Genomic DNA, 19,430 nt, shown 5'->3' on the forward strand with positions numbered 1-19,430 from the left:
TGTGAAAGTTTCTAGGTCCTGGTGTTCAAATATGTCCCAGTCTGTCTCTGTGAAGCAGTCCTGTAGTTTGGAGAGAGCTTTTTCAGGCCAGGTCGTAACCGTCTTTGTGGTGGGCACTGCGCATGAGGGGGGTGTAGGCTGGGGAGAGCAGGAAGGAGAGGTGGTCGGACTGACCGAGGTGGGGGAGGGGTATGGCTCCTCATATGGAAAAGAAATAGTAAAAACATATATGATTTACTCATGAAAGTGGCCACTTTCTCATTACTTTCATATATTGTTTTAGTAAGTATCCAAAACATACAAGTTTCATTATATAATTTTTCAAGGGATCTTATATGTGTTTTCACTCTTGTATGCTTTTCATACAAGTTTCATACAAGACAGATACAAACTTTATAAGATATCTTTTCCATATGGCTCTATATGCATGCTTGATGTTGGAGTAAACATGGTCTAGAGCGTTTTCTCCTCTGGTGGGACATTTGACACCAAACCTCCCTGTTGGTGTTTTTGGGGTGATACACTGTTTGTCAGTGTACGGCACCGTGAAGCTTCGTGTAAGCGAAGGAAGCTCGAGACGTTAAATCTGCTGCCGTCTGCCGGGATGATGAAGAAACGAGACGATGACCAAACACAGCCGTGAAACTCTCAGCTGCTTTCAGAGACACAAAATAAAGCTGCTGGGATGGCCCAGCCAATCAGCTCACCTGAATCCACCTGACACAAAGAATGAAGTTCAGAGTTCATAGACGGGCCCACACAAATAAACACAAAATGATTTGTAAATGTAAATTATAATTGTAATAAATAGGTAAATTAACAGGGCTCATGTCACGTGTTGTGATTTGATTACGATGTCTGTATTTGATTTTTAAGGCATTTTAATTTGTCCATTATTGGCAGTTTGTGTCCTCCATACATTTCCCTCCTCGGGGCGGTCTCCATCTTGTTCTGTCTGAACTCTTTGTCTAACGTCACCAACAGACCGAATCAAAGAGTAAATACGATGGTCTGTTATTGGCAGATTTCCTGAAAAGAGGCGGGAGCAGAGTTTGTAGTGAGCGCTGATTGGCCGGCGGGTCCGTCGGTCTGTGCTCGTGCGTGTGGCGTCTGTGGGTCAGGTTGATGGAGCGCTGTGGAGGAGAAACACGGTGAAGGTGCTGCGAGCAGCGGAAACTTTTCTGTGTGCCTCCGCTTCGCGTTTTTCCTTCGTCCCGCCTTTTTCGGCTCTTTTTCACTCACTTTACTTTCTTTCTTCAAACTTCACGGCGGTTTCTCCACTTTACGGTCCCAGTGGTGTCTCCCTGGCAACACGATCAACTGTCCTGCGAAGTTAGGGTCTGTGTTTTTACCTTCAGCGGAAAAAAACTGCTCGTTCACGCGCTGAGCTAACAGAACCGAGCCGGGACCGACGGGAGCGCGCGCAGAGGCTCTCCCAGTACTTTTTTGGTTCCGTTTCCGTTCGTGTGGCTCGGACCGGCTCTTCGTCGCGAGACAATAGTGAGGAAAAGAAAGAGAGAGGGAGCTCGCGCTGGTGGCGGGGAGGGTCGATGCCTCGCGGCGCTTTGTTCTGCCCGCTGTGGAGACCTCCCGCGTGCCCGCCGCGGATACCTGCCGATCGATCGGAGTATTGATGACCGAGCAGAGCCATGGACGTCACCCTCTCCGAGCTGCTAGGCGCGTTCATGGAGTCCCCCCTGGTGGTGTGGGTGAGTGCACGCGCGCACACACACAGCTGTGAGTTTTGGTGCCCACGCGCTGCACACGTCAGGTGTATCACACATACACACACACACATTGATTTTGGGGAGTGAGCGGTTGGCGGAGCTTCTGGTTCGTGATTGTGGGACTTTCCAGGTGTTACACAGAAAAGTTCACGCACTGTTTTCCAGAGCACATTTTAATCGGAAAGAGTTTGAAGGACTTCCGGTCAGTCTGAGCTTCAGGGGTGGTTTGAGTTCCTGAAGGAGCTGCAGAGACCAGGAGAAGCTTCCGGATGTTTCACCTGAGCTCACCTCATCACACCTTTAACAGAAACACACAGAGCACAAGCCAAGCACTCAGCATCTCTGAGAATCCGCACAGACGGAGCAGATGTGCGCGTGGACCAGGACCAGGATTGAAACCAGGAACAGAGCCAGGATCGTGATCAGGGTTGAGACCAGGAACAGGACCCAGAGCTGGACCTGGACCAGGGGTTCTTGCAGGGTTCAGGTGGATCGATGTACAGCTGCAGTTCGTGGATGTGAAGAAGCCCGCTGGCTGGCCTGGTGTCGGCCCATCAGCCAGTTTTCCCTGCATGAGCAGCGGATTCAGACTCTGCAGGAACCCTTGGATGTGTCGGTGAAAGTGTCCCTGTGTCACTTCCTGATCAGAGTTTCTGTCCAGCACAGACGGGCACAATGGTTGGCTGAGCCGGCGGGTCAACAGGAAATGAGGTCACAGGGAAGCAGGAACAGTCCGGTGGACCCAGACTGACTGTCGGAAATCCTTCGCGGCTTCATGAAGCTCCAGATGTTTCAGCGGTGATGGTTTGGGCTGTTCTCAGGTCAGTGATGGAGAAATGGAAACATCTGGATGACAGCAGAAACTGCAGATGTGCTTCAGCCCTCGCAGATGCCCCAGTGATCCCTGCACGTGCACTGATGCCTCTGTGGGAGGGTCTTCTTACAGCCAATCACGTGTAAAAACTCGATTGGTCGATCATTTCCTGTGTTGGATGTTTCAGGAGCTGCGGGGTGTCGTTAACACTAAAGCGTTTGCTCCTGCTATCCCAGAACATTCTTAAAGCAGAGGCAAATTTAAGTTGGACTACTTAATGTAGTCCCAAAAAACCCCCGGTTCATGGTGATTTTATCGCCGTGGTGATGATGTTCCTCTGAAGGCTCCAGATGTTTGGACTGGAATCATCTCTGAAGCTTTTTGGAGGCAGGTCAGAGGCTGGGACGGCCAGCGGAGCTGTCAGCCGCTACTATCTGTGGCGCTTCCTGTTGAGCTGTCGGCTCAGCCAACCATTGTCCCGTGGGCGGAAACTCTGATCAGGAGGTGACACGGTGGGACTGTGGTTTGGCTTCCAGCAGAGCCTCAGTGAGTGCGTGCAGGGCGTTCCTCGCCATTACTCGAGTGAGTAATGCTTAAAAAAACATGGAATCCACTCATTCACGCCGGCTTGTCTCTGTGAGTCTGCACGCTGTCATTTAGACCCTGAGCCGCCTCTGCAGCTGAGGTCTGTGACATTAGAGCCACTGTTTAATGTGTCACAGCACCGTGACCTTTGACCCTGCTCAGCCTGGCTGCAGGCATAAGAATGTCTCAAACTGGAGAAGAAGAGAACAAACTGCTGTTTAGTACCAACGTGATCATAAGAGACTCCAGGAGAACAAAGCGCACGTCACCTGCTCGGGACGCCCGAATCACCAGGCATCTCCTCGGGCCCAGGCGGAGAGCTCGGCTCTGTAGATATGACCTAAACCCCGCCAGCCTCCACTTCCTGCTCACTGAGTCACATGGTCACATCCAATAACGAGTCTAATTATGACATTTGTGTTTTTCATTCTCCGTGTCCGAGCTGTTCTCCTCATTAAAAGTGAAACGATTTCCTCACAGTCAGAGGCTTTTATGACCATGGAGCTGGTTTCAGAGGCCCCTCCCCCCACACACATACCCCACATCTCCACCACAGAAAGGTGGAGATTCACAGAGGAGCAGAGATGCCAAACTGCCATCCTTCAGCCCGGTGTTTAGATTACAGCTGAGGATGATGATGATGATGTAAAGATGACAGGCAGCCTGAGAGCAGCGGCAGCACTCGGGAAGCTGCCTGCCCAGATGTGCCCAGGTGGTTCAAACATGGAAAATGGGAAATATTTTATTTTTTATTCCTTGTTACTTGACTTGTTTTGGTGCTGGTGGAACGGCTCCTTTAAATGAGCCAGAAAAGCATAAAAGGGAGCAAAGTTTGAGCTCTTAAACTCAGACAGGTGTTGAGTTTATTTCAAACTCACCTCTGTGTTTCTCATAGTTTGGTTTTTAAATGTGAGATCTTTTAAAGCTGCAGACAGTTGATGTTCTGATTCTGTCCTCAGGTGCGGACGCTGGGCCCGCTGGGGTCAGGTGACGGCGCCAGCTCAGACGAGCGACTCAGCATGTTCATGGAGCTGGTGGACGGCGTCTTCCTGCACAAGATCATGACACACATGTAGGTGGCAGCGAGCGCGTTCATTTGCATGAGTCAGTCAAAACTGCCAAGTGTTTCTGGTGGTTTTTGCCTGTGTGTGTGTGTGTGTGTGTGTGTGTGTGTGTGTGTGTGTGTGTGTTTGGATGCGTGTGTCTGTGCGTGTGTGTGTGAGTACATAAGGGGGTAAGAGAGGTAATCCTGTGTTTCCTGTGTGTGTCTGTGCGAGTGTATTTGTGCAACCACATCCTGAGTTTCAGGTTCAGACTTCACAGCCAGATGTGCTGCTCGCCGCTGAAGCGCTTCACAGAGTTGTCGTCGTCTGCAGCCTCAGAGCACAGATCAGGTTAACTAGACTGAGGTCCAGGAATTAGACCGAGCCGTGTGTGATGGGCAGAGGCTTGTAGGCTGTGGACATTCAGGAGGAAGAGTAGAAGCATCGATCAGAGAGCAGGTGCAGTGCCTCAGCACGCCTCAGTGACTCGTACTGTCACTGCAGCCGTCACCAGCCGAGGCGCTCATGCAGGCTGATCCACTCGTTAGAAAACCCTGACAGGCTGAAGTTGTGGTTAAAGTTCGCTTATTGACAGCAGCTGCAGGAGCTGATTGCAGCCGTGACTGGAAGGAGAGACAGCACGGCTGCACACACTCTTTCAGACGAGCCCAGCTCACTTCTGACACTTCTGTTTGTGGGGCTGGTTACTGGGTTTACTGGTTTGTGTTTCTGGGATTTATTGAAATTAAAAAGAAAACAGCAGCAGACTCATCCTTCATGTGCTGATAATCCTCTGTGTGGGACGCCCCCCTGACCCGATCACACCACATGTTCATGTTAGTTATTGTTGTCAGTTATTGTCCTCAGGAATAACGATAATCGCACTATTGTTCTCCACGGCGAGGGTCGGCTGGGCCGAGGGGGGGCGGTCGGGGCTTCATGGGAAACTGGGTTACAGAGGAGCAGTGAGGAGTATGAAAGGAGACGTTAGAGAGTCGGAGGAGCCGTCGGCTGTTAAATCACTGAGTTCTCCACAGAAACCTGCAGCTAGTTTAACGAGTTCTGCGGAGCCGGCTGAGAGTCGAAGTGGAGATGGTTTAATGTCGTGGAAAAAATGAGCTCACGGTTCAGAGCGAGCTGCTGAGAGACGCCGGAGTCAGTGAGGTCGGAGCTTCAGTTATGAAAGAAGCTCGTTCCCCTCTTCGTTTATACCCCGAACGTGTCAGCGTGGATCGGCGCTGCTCGCTTCCAGCTCCTCGTTTTTATTCTCTGACTCTGTCAGAGCAGCTTTGCATGACTCACCGCTCAGAATAATCCTCCTTTATCTGATAGTGGCCCTCACAGCCTCTCACCACATCCTCTGTCAGAATCAAGCTCTTTTAGCCCCTCCCTCTTTAACAACATGTTCTTCTGATTAGCTGCCAGCAGGTGGGTGGGGCAGTTAGGCCCTCCTTGTGACATCATCCAGATCTAAGAGTGTAAAAGCTGTGATAAACAGCATGTTTGGAGCATTCTGCAGAGAGCCACCTCCTCATGTGACAGTTGGTCGGAGAAGTGTTTGTCCCCCCTCTGCTGCACTCTGATTGGACGGCTGAGTGAGATGTGACCTTAAACTTCTTTTAAGGTGTCTGCCACCTGACAGAGAGAGAGACAGTGGGTGGGACAGAGACCCCTGCAGAACGCTCCGTCTGAGTGACTGAAACACGACATTTAAATCTGCGTTTAATCAGTTACACCTGATTCTCTGTGAGGGTTTAATGAATAATCACATGTGAAGTCCTCGCTGCGCTGTGAGACCGGCCATCTTCACGCGTCACACTGACACGATGACAGCGACAGGAGGTCAGACGGATGGACAGCGGGACACGCCCCCTATTCACATGCTAATCAGGCTCCGTGCAGGGAAATGCCTGCGCCATGGTTACCCGAAACTTGTGTGTGTGTGTGAGATGATCTTTGTCCCAAACAGCCACAAACGTCAGCCTCAGCGCTCCTCTGGTGTGTTTATTTGTCTCCATAGCGACCCGAGCCCCACCAATCAGAGGCTGAACAAGAACGTGAACAATGATGTGTCGCTGCGCCTTCACAACCTGACAGTCCTCACCAGACACATCAGGACGTACTACCAGGTACACACACACACACACACACACACACACACACACACACACACACACACACACACACACACACACACAGAGTCCCAGCAGGAAGTGATGCAGGAAGTGCGTTTAGAGTGTTGACCTTTCAGCACTGCTTCATCGGTGTGCATGCTGTGGGAGACTGACAGGTGAGGTTTACCTGTGTCAGAGCAGCAGTGGCTGAACGAGTACACGGTGTGTGTGTGTGTGTGTGTGTGTGTGTGTGTGTGTGTGTGTGTGTGTGTGTGTGTGTGTGTGTGTGTGTGTGTGTGTGTGTGAAGTACAGCCCTGCGTGCATGTTTGTGTGTTTTCTATAAATCAGAGATAAGCAGCTCAGATGGAGCTGATTTGGCTGAACAGCTTCACATCCTGCATGCATTCTTGCACACACACACACTCACACGCACACACACTTCCTGTGTGTCGTCTGGATTATGTGACTGTATTTTTTCCGAGAGCTGTTAACATTGTTGAAACTGAAGTTTATTTTTGATAGGGATGGGTATCGTTTAGGTTTTATCCGATACCGGTGCCAAATCGGTACTTTTGAAACGGTGCCGGTGCTCAAACCGGTGCTTAAAGAATGGAGAACACAAAATTGGTCCAAAAACCTCTCACGTTCAGCTGGTTTTTTTGTAAAAAGATAACAATATTAGCCTTTTCTGCAGCTGTGGGGCATATATGGTATCACTCTTGGCTGGAAGCAGTGCTTAAACAATGGAAAAAACACAAACTTTGTCCTAAACCTCTCATGTTTAACTGTTTTCCACTTTTTCTTTGGTCATTTTAGCCTTTTTGGCCAGGGTGAAGGGAGCATCTGCCATCAAACAAGAAGACAGCTGCATGTAGCTATGATGATGTTTGCTAGTTCACCTTACATGCATTAATGTAATAACGTGGTTAGCCTACTCAACTTAAATTGCACCCGAACAACATTAAGCTACTCGCGCAGAGAAGAACGGCTGCTGCTGCCATCATCATCCGTCATCATTTCTGCTACACTGGCAGGGCTAGGGGCCAGGACTCTCCTCTTCGTGTTTTTGGGGGATGTTGCTAACTCCGGGTCCGATAAGAGGCAACCCACCCGCAGTAGATGCGCTCGGTGTGAGGTCTCGCAGCAAGCTATCAAATACGGCGCATTTCTCGGCTTTTTAAAAAACCGCTATGCGTCGCCAGGTGTTTCATCGGATTTGAGGAGTTACCTCCTTTGCACAGTATCAGCTTAAAGCACTTGTTGCAGGCTGCTGAGTTTGCATATTTTGCTGTGAAGTACAGCCAGACTTTTGACCGCTTCGCCTTGGACATTTTTAATCTGTAGCTCTGCTCTAAAAGAACGTACGTACCTGGACCCGCCTACTATCCTCGGAAACGTAAAATGATTGGCTAGAAGTGTATCACAGCTCAGGAAAAAAAAAGCACCGAAATAAAGCACCGAAATGTGCGCTGCTTTTCGGTCTGGTTACTACAGTTTATGTCAGAACCGGTGCCATCATGGCACCGGACACCGGTACCCATCCCTAATTTTTGAGTTTCTGCTTTTATTACAGAGGATTGTTGTCTGTGTGTGTCTGTGTGTGCATGAGGCCTTCAGTTGCTCGCCTATGAAAACAATGCAGAATAAGCGACTGCAGCAGGTCTGTAATGATTTGATTCCTGGCCTTCGTGGCTCGTTCATCCCGTGGCTCATCACAGGAAGTGGAAGCACCTGTGTGACTGCAGACCTGCTAAAATAACTTCTGCCAGGAAGCAGCAGACACGTTTGCATCCTACAGGCTCCAAACCTCTTTTGGCTCCTGTGGAGGGACCACGGTGTTCCCAAACCAGCAGAGAGATCTCTCCAGCTGACCCAGGGTCTGCCCCGGGGCATCCTAAAGAAAGGAGCAGGAAGTGCTGTCAGGTCCTGAAAGCTCTGAGCCAGAAAGCCTCTGCTAGGTAACAGTCAGGTTTCAGGTCCTCCAGTGTTAAATATAATACAGCTGGAACTGATTGTTGGGAGTTTGTCATGAGCACACATGCATCATCTGCATACGCTGATGTCTCCGGCTGTGACCTGCAGGTCTGCGGGTGACGGCGCCCCTGTTTGTCCTTTTTCAGACTGAAGCTGCTGATGGAAACGTTACTGTTGGTCTATCTTTAGCAGCTGGCTGAACACAAAGAGGCGGTTTGTGAAACAGCTGCGATCGTGGCTCAAGAGTTGGGTGTTCGTCTTGTAATCAGAAGGTTGCTGGTTCGAGCCCCGGCTTGGACAGTCTCAGTCGTTGTGTCCTTGGGCAAGACACTTCACCCGTTGCCTACTGGTGGTGGTCAGAGGGCCCGGTGGCGCCAGTGTCCGGCAGCCTCACCTCTGTCAGGGCAGCTGTGGCTACAATGTAGCTGCCATAACCAGTGTGTGGATGTGAGTGAATGGGTGGATGACTGGATATGTGAAGCGCTTTGGGGTCCTTGGGGACTAGTAAAGCGCTATATATGGCCATTTACCATTTACAGCTGCGACTGAGCGATCAGAGCTCCTCGTTTTCATACAGCCAAGCTTACTGAGGATCAGCTTCCATCGTTCTGTGTGACACACACGGAGGTATGGGAGGCTCCACATACAGTGAAGTGTCCCATCGATGATGCCCTCCTGCAGCGGCTGCAGGTGCTGTTTGAAGGGTCTGGGTCCGGTCTGGGTCTCTGGCCGGTCTTAGATGCTAATGGGTGTTTAGGATGAGCTGATGTTTGCAGTGATCGTGCTGTGCGACCTCTATCTGTCCACAGGAAGTGTTTCAGATGGAGGTCAATGGACTTTAATGAGTTTTAATAAAGTTTTGGTGTTTGAATAGGGAATGACCACGAAGAGGCCACACCCCCGACAGACACTTTACTTTTATTCTGAGATGGATTTCATTTTTAACTTTGTGCTAATTGGACCGTTTATGAAGTTGTGTCTGGATCTGTGCGCTCTTTGTGACCTCAGCAGTTCTACTTCCTGTAAGGAGAAAGCAGCGATGGAGGTGTGGCCACGGTCATCTGCTGGTCTTTGGGTCCAGGCTAATAAACGAGGCCTGAGACACTTCAAAGCTGTCATACGATTTCTGTTCCCTTTAAACAGCTGAAGGAAGAAAAACAGAACATTTACTGAGTAAATGAAACGAAACCCACAAAAACACGACAAAATAATGATGAATGAATCCAATCCTATAAAAACAGTTTGGTGTGTGTGCTCGTGCGTGTGTGTCTGTGTGTGCGTGTGTGCGTGCGTGTGTGCATGTCTGTGTCTGTGTGTGTCTGTGTGTGTGTCTTTGGGCAGGACAGAGTTAATCTGCTGTCTTTTCAAACATCTTTTAAAAATCTGAGCACAAACACTCCTCGGATGATAATATGAAGTCAACAAGCTTTAGAGAGCAGGATCAGCTGCAGCACACGGACACACAAACACACACGCGCACACACCTCCAGCTGTTCGTGCGGAGCTGGGCGTCGGCTTTGTCCTAATTAGATGAAGTCCCAGCAGATGCAGACTGGCCTGCTGAGTCGTGTGTGTGTGTGTGTGTGTGTGTGTGTGTGTGGCTCAGTAAGCTGATATCTGGAGCTCTGTTGTGTCTTTGCTGGTTCTCTGCCTGACTGTGTCCACAGTTATTGATCTGTTTATCAATAAAAAATGAATCAGTGAAATTACAAAGACGACTCTTTGTGTCTGAAACTGGTTCAAAGGTTAAAGGTCCTCTCATCCTGAGAGGTCATTTATGTACAGGTGACCTCCTCGCAGTCAGCTGATCTATATAATGTGCTCTAACTTCATTTCACGAGGCCTTGTGTGTTCAGCAGATCTCTGAGTTTCTGAGGGCTGAAACATGCAGACTAAAGGCTGGCTCGTCTGTCCCAGAGCCTGGGTCGCCTGGGTCACCTGTAGCAGTTTGATGTCTGTGACGTAGAGTAGAAAGCAGCTGCTGCCTGATCTTTGATCTGTTTCTGATCATTCGCTACAGGAAACCTCACAAAGTGCATTCTGGGTAAAGTTTAAAGCCTCGTATCAGCCTGTGGGAGAGGTGTGTGCTCAGAGCGAGTGGGAGCACATGAAAGGTCTCCTTTTACCTGCATCCACAGACCAGGATCATCTTCATCTCCTTCTGGCTCAAAATAATTTCCAGCATCAGAATCAACACTGTGAATGCAGCTAGTGTCTGTGAAAAGGAGGAACCGATCACAGGGATCAATCACCTGATCAGGAGCTGAATCAGCTCTGCTCTGTTTTTATGAGAAACATGTACACAAACTGTTTATTATGTACAGGAGAGCGCGTTTCTGTAACTCACCTGCATTGTTAGGGGCGTGGCCTCTGACAGGTAGCTGCTAACTGAACCTCTGGACTGTGTTTGTGCTGCTGTGGAGTTTCCTGTGTGCGATGTGATCACATCGGCTTTATTAATGTTTTACGTGGTCTGAGGTCAGAGTCCATCCTAAGTTTGGCCCTCAGCCTAGTTTCAAAGGTCACGACCTGTAAACAGCCGGTGGCAGAGCGTGACGCCTCTGAAGTGTGAGGCTGCGGTGGCAGAAGTTTTAATTCTTCTGCAGTAACGCAAGCAGCCCTCCTCCCCCTCCTCCCCTCTCACTTTACCCTCCTCGGTTACCGTGGGAACTCCAGAACAAAGGCCTCAGCCTACAGTCTGGCATGTTTGGAACTCCATATCCTCTGCCCTACTTTATACACACACACACACACACACACACACACACACACACAGCTTTTCCTGACAGTAACAATAAAACACTGACAAAGTGTCTGAGCATGCTGTGTGTGTGTGTGTGTGTGTGTGTGTGTGTGTGTGTGTGTGTGTGTGTGTGTGTGTGTGTGTGTAAGGTCAGGCTGCAGGGTAACCAGAGGGCAGTTTCTGATTGTTGTCTACTTTTGAGTGCGCGCTGTATGTGTTTTGGTAATTTGTGTGTTTGTGTTTTCTCAGACTGTCATCTGGTGAGAGACACTGCTCACGTTAACGTGTGAAAACAAACAAAAGTCGCTTTTTTCTTTGTTTACCTCCAGCGAGTATGGAGGACCAAAACTGCCAACTTAAAAATCATGAGTTTAAAATTAAACAAAAATGCTAAAAGTTAAAAACTCAGTAAGTGAACAAAGATTCCAGTAAATATAAAAAAATGTAAATATTTTATTTTAAAATGATATTTATGTTTAATTTAATCATTTATGCAGTATTTTTAATTTAATTTTGAAAAACTTGTTTTTGAATAAATCTATCAAATATAAGAAATATTATTACTAATATTTTAAGGTTCTTTATGAAACTTGTTATTTTTTTACTCGTTTTTTATTATGTATAAACTTTTTTCAACAGTTTTTTCTATTGCTTTTATCTATCTTGTGTTTGTGCGTTTGTCTCAGGTGAGGTTTACCTGTGTCAGAGCAGCAGTGGCTGAACGAGGACACGGAGTGTGTGTGTGTGTGTGTGTGTGTGTCTTCTCACTGTGTTTTCTTTTTACATTTGCTCGTTATTTTTCTGTTTCACTATGCAAATGATGGGCGTCACTCGAAGCGTGTCATGAGCTCAAAGAATAAACTTATAAATAAAAGAAAACTACATTTAAATGGAAAAAGAAAAAATGTTAAATTTAATGAAATAAATAATTTGTGTGTGTGTGTGTGTGTGTGTGTGTGTGTGTGTGTGTGTGTGTGTGTGTGTGTATATATTGTTGAAATCTCCCAATTCTTTGAATCTTTGGGCTGAAGGAGGGACAATACTCGGTGTATAAATGCTCAATCAACAATCATTTATTTCCATACAATTCAACAGTTATGAGCATAAGGACCATCATGATGGGGAGAGCTGCCTGCAGAGGGTCACAGCAAGTCTCAAAATAGTGACGGGTTACACAGCTTTTTATACTCTCTAGTGGCCCCCACCTGGTCGTAAAAGACCAAACATCACATTCTTTCTCTGTTACAGCGCCTAATTTATGACCTCGGCTCTCTGTCTTTCTGCTCTTCACCAAAGGAATGTGGTCTGTTTCTTCTATTATCTGGACAAGGTCCTCTGCACACAACATTCTCTTCATGATTCAGCAGTAAAACATGTCAAGAAACAATGTAATACATTCAACAGTGTTGAGTAATACAGGTCAAACCAATAGATCGAATGATTTTCACACTCTTTTAAGTCAGAAGTATAATGCAAACTAAAACTACATACTAATCACACACTCTATATTAAAGGGTATAATATGATCTACAGCAGTTAACATAATTCAACTATTTTGATTACATGTATAAGGTAACATATAATAACAGAATAATATCACTATATATATATATATATATATATATATATATATATATATATATATATATATATATATATAAGGGGTGCAACGATATTCGTATCGATATTGAACCGTTCGATACAGTGCTTTCGGTTCGGTACGCATATGTATCGAACAATACAACATTTGTAATTTATTTTATCAACTTTCCTTCTGACGATGCTGTCTGTGTTGAGCGCTCAGTGAATCTGTGTTCGACTACTCCGCCTAGGCTGCACTGTCGAGCGCAGATCCACTGAGCGCTCAACACAGACAGCATAGTCAGAAGGAAGAGCGCAGGGCAAGCTAGCGAGACAGAAGTTAAGCTCTGCTTGCAACAAGCAAATTGAACCTCATTCAGATCTGGCGTTTGGAATTATTTTGGTTTTCATGTGACGTATGACCCTGAAGGTAAGCGAGTCATGGACTAAAGTAAAACAGTATGTTGGATGTGCCATGCAATGCTCAATTACATTGGTGTGAACTAGTGTGTTAGCGCAGTTAGCTCGTTAACGTGTTGGCCGTCTAGCCCCATGCACGGAGCGATCGGCGGTAGCTCGTTAACGGAGATTTGCCTGTTGTGGCGTTAAGGTCATTTCAACGAGATTAACCTGAAAGCACTAGTGGGAACACAACGAATATGACTGCACATTTACGCCGACATCATCCTAGTGCAAAGACAAGTGGAAGCAGACAAAAAAAAGCAAGCATGCTACTAACTTTAGCCGAGTCATTTAGACAGCTGTTAGCACATGATTCTCCTTATGCTGCTGAGAATATAGCCCAGAAGAAGCGGATAGTATAGCTTTTATTTTGGAAAGAGACATTTCTCTGTAATAAACTCTCTTTTCCAAAGATGAGTGATTCCTCAATCAGATACAGGGCTTGCAATATCGCTAGCCCGACGTCCCGGAGCTAGCGATTTTTTCAGTCGGGCTACCAAAATCTATCTCTTCCCTGCCCGTCGGGCTATTGTAGGAAAAATATATGTCAATGCTTTTGCATTCTTTCAGAAATGTAGCTGGGTAATTATGTCATTGGCATCGGTGAGCCACTGTCAATATGTGACATATTGAAATCGCGTTTGAATTTGCGCTTGTTTTTTTGCTTTCACTTTGCAATCGTGCGAACTGTGTATAGAGAGCGACAGCACTGATCTGTGAGTGATGATAATTTGTGCACCAATTCCTCTGACATCGTCTTATCAATCGTTAGCTTACTATGCAAACATGACAAGTGAAATCTCCTGCAGCAAGCTTAAACATGTGAGAGGTTGATCGTGCAGAGAATCGCTGAGCTTATGTGAGTGCGTGTGTAAAAGCATTTCAGTTCTGCTGAGCCAAATAAGACAGGTCAGGGTGAAGAAGTGACAGCCAAAGAAAAGCTTACCACAAAACGGAGAAGTTATGACAAATCAGACTATAAGGCAAAAAGAAAGTGCAGCTTTATGGTTTCATGGACAAAAGAATTTCTGTGGCTGCAATATGACGAGCTAAATAACCAGGGCTGCACATAAGTGGTCTGCAGGTGCGCATTCGCTGTCAAAATAAAAAACACGCACAAGGGTTAGGGTTAAATTTAAAAACTGTACTTTTGAGTTAAAATATATATTTATAATTTTAATAAATGACAAATTAAAAATGCATGAACATTTTTTTGTATCGAAAAAATATCGAACCGTGACACCAAAGTATCGAACCGAACCGAACCGTGAATTTTGTGTATCGTTGCACCCCTAATACATATATATATATATATATATATATATATATATATATATATATATAAAAAATAATGGATGATGTATTAAATGGCTGCATTTTAGGTTTTTTGGGCTGATTATTTATTTTTAACTGTATGTTTTGGTCCTCCGTACAGTAACCCTGCCATAAAGTGTTTCAGTGACGTAAGCTGAAGCATTTAATTTGTTCCTGGTGAGAAACAAACGAATTAATCAGACTAATTTTTACCTCTTTTTCTCCTGTCAGATTAATCAGATTAATTTTAGTATTTTATAGTGACGCTGCGTTTAAATGACAGCCTGAGGAAACGGACTTCTGAGCTTCACAGGAGTGTGCAGACAGTTTCGGGTCGTCGTTAGAAATGAGCTGTGATGCTGTGTTACTGTTGTAAACCGACTGTCGCTCTCAGAGTTTTGTTTGAGGAGGTCTCCTTTGTCCTCGAGGTTAAACTTCACGCTCCGCTGAGCTTCGCCCGGTCTTTGCGGTCGCGCTGCAGCGTCTGATGGTGGTTTTCTTTCTTCAGTTTCTGTAGTAAACTTGTTCTGCAGCTCCAGCAGCACTGACACTTTGTGGAGCTTTTATTTTCCGCTGCATCAAGCACTTTTTCCGTCCTGCTGAGGTCTGTGGCCTGACGTCAGCCCGCAGACTCTGCTGGCACGTTTCATTGAAGTCTGGTCTGCACTTCGCATTTTAAATTGGTGAGAATTTGTTGGAACGCAGACGCCGGCGGCCCGGGAGAAGTCGGCTCTCTCATTGGCAGCCACAGTTTCATTGATCTGGGATTAGAAACGTGAGCCCAGTGTGTCAGCGGGCCGAGGATTGAGGCCTGTTAAATGGGTCAGTGCTGCCGGCAGCATCGATCTCATCTCAGAGATCCTGCTGGGGACGAGATCGTGATTCGAGTTAAAACTCTCACGGCTGAAACGCTTCAATCAGACTGCAGCCAAGCTGTGTTTGTGTTTTTATTCATTTGTGTATTTAACGGCGACGATGCTTTGAGCTGGATGTAGGATCAGCCAGCACGACTAACTTGCAGATTTGTTCCTGGTGTAACTTGTAAGCTTGAGCTTCATGAAAACAGACAAAAGGAAAACTTGTGTGTGTGTGTGTGTGTGTGTGTGTGTGTGTGTGTGTGTGTGTGTGTGTCGGTGAGTCGGTGAGTCTGTCACATTCAGGATAAAGACAGAAGCTCACGCTGCTGACAGACAGATGGTGGCCAGGACACATGTTTTATTCATGCTGTAGAGTGTGTGTGTGAGAGAGAGCAGGCAGCCTGGTTGGCTCTCATGTTACCTGTACAGACCAGTGTAACATTACCTGCAGGCACCTCAACGCTATAGCACAGCTGACTGTGTGTGTGTGTGTTCATGGTAAAATGCAGTCCTGCAGACACCTACTGTACCTCTGGTCATTATCAGCTCAGCTTACCTGTGGTGTGCGTCAAACTCAGATAAACCTCCCCCTGACCCCTGGTGACCCCAAAGTCCTAGCTGTTGATTTAAACAGTGATCTTAAATTTGGAGGTCACTGAGACACTTCCTGTCTGTACTGTGCCGTCTCGCCACAGACGTTGACCAGGCCGGTCACTGATAACAAACATAACTTGACCCCGAGCGACGCTACATGTGATGATGTCGTTAATCAGTGATGCACATTCCTGACCAAAAGTACAAGAACGAACTTTTCTCTGGAAGCTCAGAGACACCTCAGACTGTCTCTGCCACAGATGTGGAGTCATGTGACCTGCTGTTTATTTGTTTTAAAGAGGTTTCTTCCTGGAAATGTTGTCTCTCTCCATGCTGTACTGTCGAGCGCCTGGCAGCCATGTTTTCTTCTTCTTCTGTTGTAGCTGCCTGCTGTCCCGTCACACCGCGCATCGACAGACTCCACCTGCAGACCATCTCGATTGTCTCCTTTACTGAAACCAAAGTTGGAGCTGATTGCAGGGGCACGGGAACCTTTCTGAATTTCCCGTGCACTTCATCTCCTCCATGTGCTTCTGCAACAGCTGCAGGTTCTGGTTCTGGTCTAGGATCTGTGGACCAGAACCAGGACCAACGTATCAGCTGCAGGCCGACGTGTGAACATGGAAATGCTCAGTTCCTTCTTTCAGAGCTGCAGGCGTGAAAACGGCTCAGAGCATCGAGATAAACGATTCAAACTTTGTAAACTTGGCTTTAATTTTCCACTTTTCCTGAAACGTTGGTGGATTTTAGGCTCAGCTCTGACACGTTCCCGCACACGCTGAGCTGGGGTCACATGGCAGGGTGGGGTCTGCTTTGTGCCATCAGTGCCAGGCTGTGGATAAATACGAGTGTGTGTGTGCGTGTGTGTGTGTGTGTGTGTGTGTGTGTGTGTGAGACACCGGGCAGGTTTGGATGGATTGCTGCTGACAGCCACTTCCCTCCTCCTGTAAACACTCCGATCAGGACGTTTCCCTCTCAGCCCCCCTCTGACCTGATGAAGGCCCACCTCCTCTGCTCTGTGTGTGGGACAGTGTTCTGGAATGGAAAGCATTCCCTCCTCGTGGGCTTTTTATTTCCTGACACACACTTTGTCAGCAGCAGGGTGTTTCCTGTTGGCTGACTACACACACACACACACACACACACACACACACACACACACACACACAGGTGTGTGTTTCTTCTGATTTCATGAAGCACAAACCGAGTGACTGAAGCTTGTACCTGTGAATGAAGCTGGTCCTCTTAGGCACACTGGATCACACATTAGCCTCTGCAGGACTCACTGGCATGTTAATATTTATAAAACGCAGAAATATTAACACCTTTATTTTGGCGGTGGGAACATGTGAAAGGTCTGAACGTGGATCATTGAACGCCTCATTGCTAAGCACGCTTTGTTTCCTGATGTGATGTCATCATCGTCACTGTAATGACACTTTTCCTTCTTCGCTCGGTCACAGGACACGCTGCAGCAGCTGATCGTCATGCCGCTGCCCAACATCCTCTGCATCGCCAAGGACCCGATATCAGGTAACGCTTACGTCGACACACCTCCACAGGTGAATGTACCTCCACACTAGAGCTGGGCGATAGAACGATAACGATATGTATCGCGATATAACTTTTTCTCGATAGAAAAATTAAACTATCGTGATAGACCTCGCCGCTCTTGTCCTCTTTAAAAAAAAAAACCAGCCAATCCAAATTACGTAGTGCAGAGCTGAACCAATCACAGCTGCAGCGTCACGTCACGTGACTTGTTACGTACAGCACAAGTGCCAAGCCGCACATGTGTATTTGTTTGGGAAGCAGCCAGCCACCGTGCCGCCCGGGTAATGGAGGACACGAGTGTGGCGGCTAGAAAAATCAACCGAGCGTGACCGAAGGTTACCGAAGAGAAAACAGATGATGGTTCCAATGCCGGAGAGATTGTCGAACGGAAGAGCCATAGAAGTTCCGTAGTGTGAAGGTATTTCGGCTATTTCAAGTCTGACAAAAAACAGAGTAGCGTGCACTGTAAATTGTGCCGAAAGCAAGTCTGGAAATACAATAAACTGGTGCATGCGCTACGTCCACACGTACCCGGGTATTTTTGAAAACGCAGATTTTTCTATGCGTTTGCACCTTTCTTCCACACGTAAACGGCGTTTTTGGTCACTGAAAACGAAGATTTTTGAAAACTCAGTTTTTGCATTTACGTGTGGACTAGAAAAACGGAGAAAACACAGCGTCAAAGGTGTGCGCATTTTTTGACATCACACTGTGCGCCACGTTGTTTCGGTGAAATGAATTTCTACAATACTGTTACTGTTAATTCTACTCTCTGCAGTGTTTAAATGCTTACATATACACACAGTTACTGTCCCTCCACACATACGACTCGGTTCTGCTTCTATGCCCCAGCTTTGTTTACTTTTTCCCACCGAGGCTTCTAGACTTCTGATTGGCCAACATTTCTGCACGGTTAGGAATCTAGCGCCACCTGCTGCTTTGGCATGTTCATAGCAGCGTTTTCCTTCATTTCTGTCTTTATGTGTGGACGGGATTATTTTTTAAAATGAAAACGGAAAATCTCCGTTTTCAAAAATACCCGTGTACGTGTGGACGTAGCCTCAGTCTCTGACTGGAAGCGCTAATTCGTCATTCGGCTTTTGTCAGACTAAAGTAACTGTTAAAACTGTTTGAAAAGCTAAGCTATACAACAAGGAGAGATTGAGAATTTCCTTTTAGTTCTCAGTTTATTTGATATTGACAAAAGTTAGTCAGTTTTGTCTGTTCTTCTGTAAAACAAACCAAGATTTATTTTTATAATTAATAATTTCTAAGTGGAATTGACAATTTAGTCTGTTTTGTTTGTTCTATTTTGAAACTTAAACGCTTTAGCGGCTGCCTTTTGTGTAGTTTGCAATATTTGCCTTTATTTATCTGAAAAAGTCTCATGTTCCTTAAGTACATCTACCCTGTTGAACTTATTATGGGAAATAAATATTTAAATCAAAACAAGCTGCTGATTATTTCACATTTTACTTGTGAGCAACAGCACATTTAAATCTTACAAATATAGTTATTTGGCTTATATCGTGATAGATATCGTTATCGCCTGAAATGAAAAAAACATATCGTGATATGAAAAAATCTTATATCGCCCAGCTCTACTCCACACGCTGATCAAAGCGCCCGACCAGCGCAGTGAAGATAAACTGCAGTCAGTCCAGTTAGGATCAGAAAACACGCGAGTCCATCTCATCTGCGCAGGTGCAGCAGGCGGTAGGGCTGCTTGATTATGGCAAAAATGATAATCACGATTATTTTCACTGAAATTGAGATCACGATTATTTGACGATATTTATTTAACTAGAGCAGGGCGATATGGCCAAAAATATTTATCACGATATATATTTGAAAATTTGCGATAACGATATAACTGACGATATAATTGATGCGAGACAAAATACAACTCCACAACATTACTAGCGCAAAAAGACAACCTTCCATTTATTTTCACTTAAACAAGAAGCTGGTTTTTATGTACATTAAAGCTTTATAAAAATGTAACAGTGCAAATGCAAATTCCTTGCTGAAAGTTTAACCCAAAGGCATTTCCAGTAGAAATGGGCT

The 19,430-nt window shown here is 46.3% G+C and overlaps 1 protein-coding gene across 2 annotated transcripts in view; it reads left to right on the top strand.

The window, feature by feature from the left end:
• Positions 1–936: 936 nt before the first annotated feature.
• The window catches only part of ccdc88c (coiled-coil and HOOK domain protein 88C), a 64,321-nt gene continuing 45,827 nt past the window's right edge, over positions 937–19,430 (top strand). The window contains exons 1-4 of one of the 2 annotated variants that reach the window (XM_085392033.1): positions 937–1,709; positions 4,086–4,198; positions 6,190–6,298; positions 17,273–17,342. In XM_085392033.1, coding sequence (XP_085248159.1) covers positions 1,650–1,709; positions 4,086–4,198; positions 6,190–6,298; positions 17,273–17,342 — 352 coding nt within the window. In that variant the 5' untranslated portion in view covers positions 937–1,649. The remainder of the gene's footprint in view (positions 1,710–4,085; positions 4,199–6,189; positions 6,299–17,272; positions 17,343–19,430) is intronic. The other variant, XM_085392032.1, reaches the window with a different exon arrangement.

This window comes from Rhamphochromis longiceps, linkage group LG19 (genome assembly GCF_057381845.1).
Source record: "Rhamphochromis longiceps isolate RC_006_pf linkage group LG19, R_longiceps_female_GT1.1, whole genome shotgun sequence".
NCBI classification, from domain to species: Eukaryota; Metazoa; Chordata; class Actinopteri; order Cichliformes; family Cichlidae; genus Rhamphochromis; species Rhamphochromis longiceps.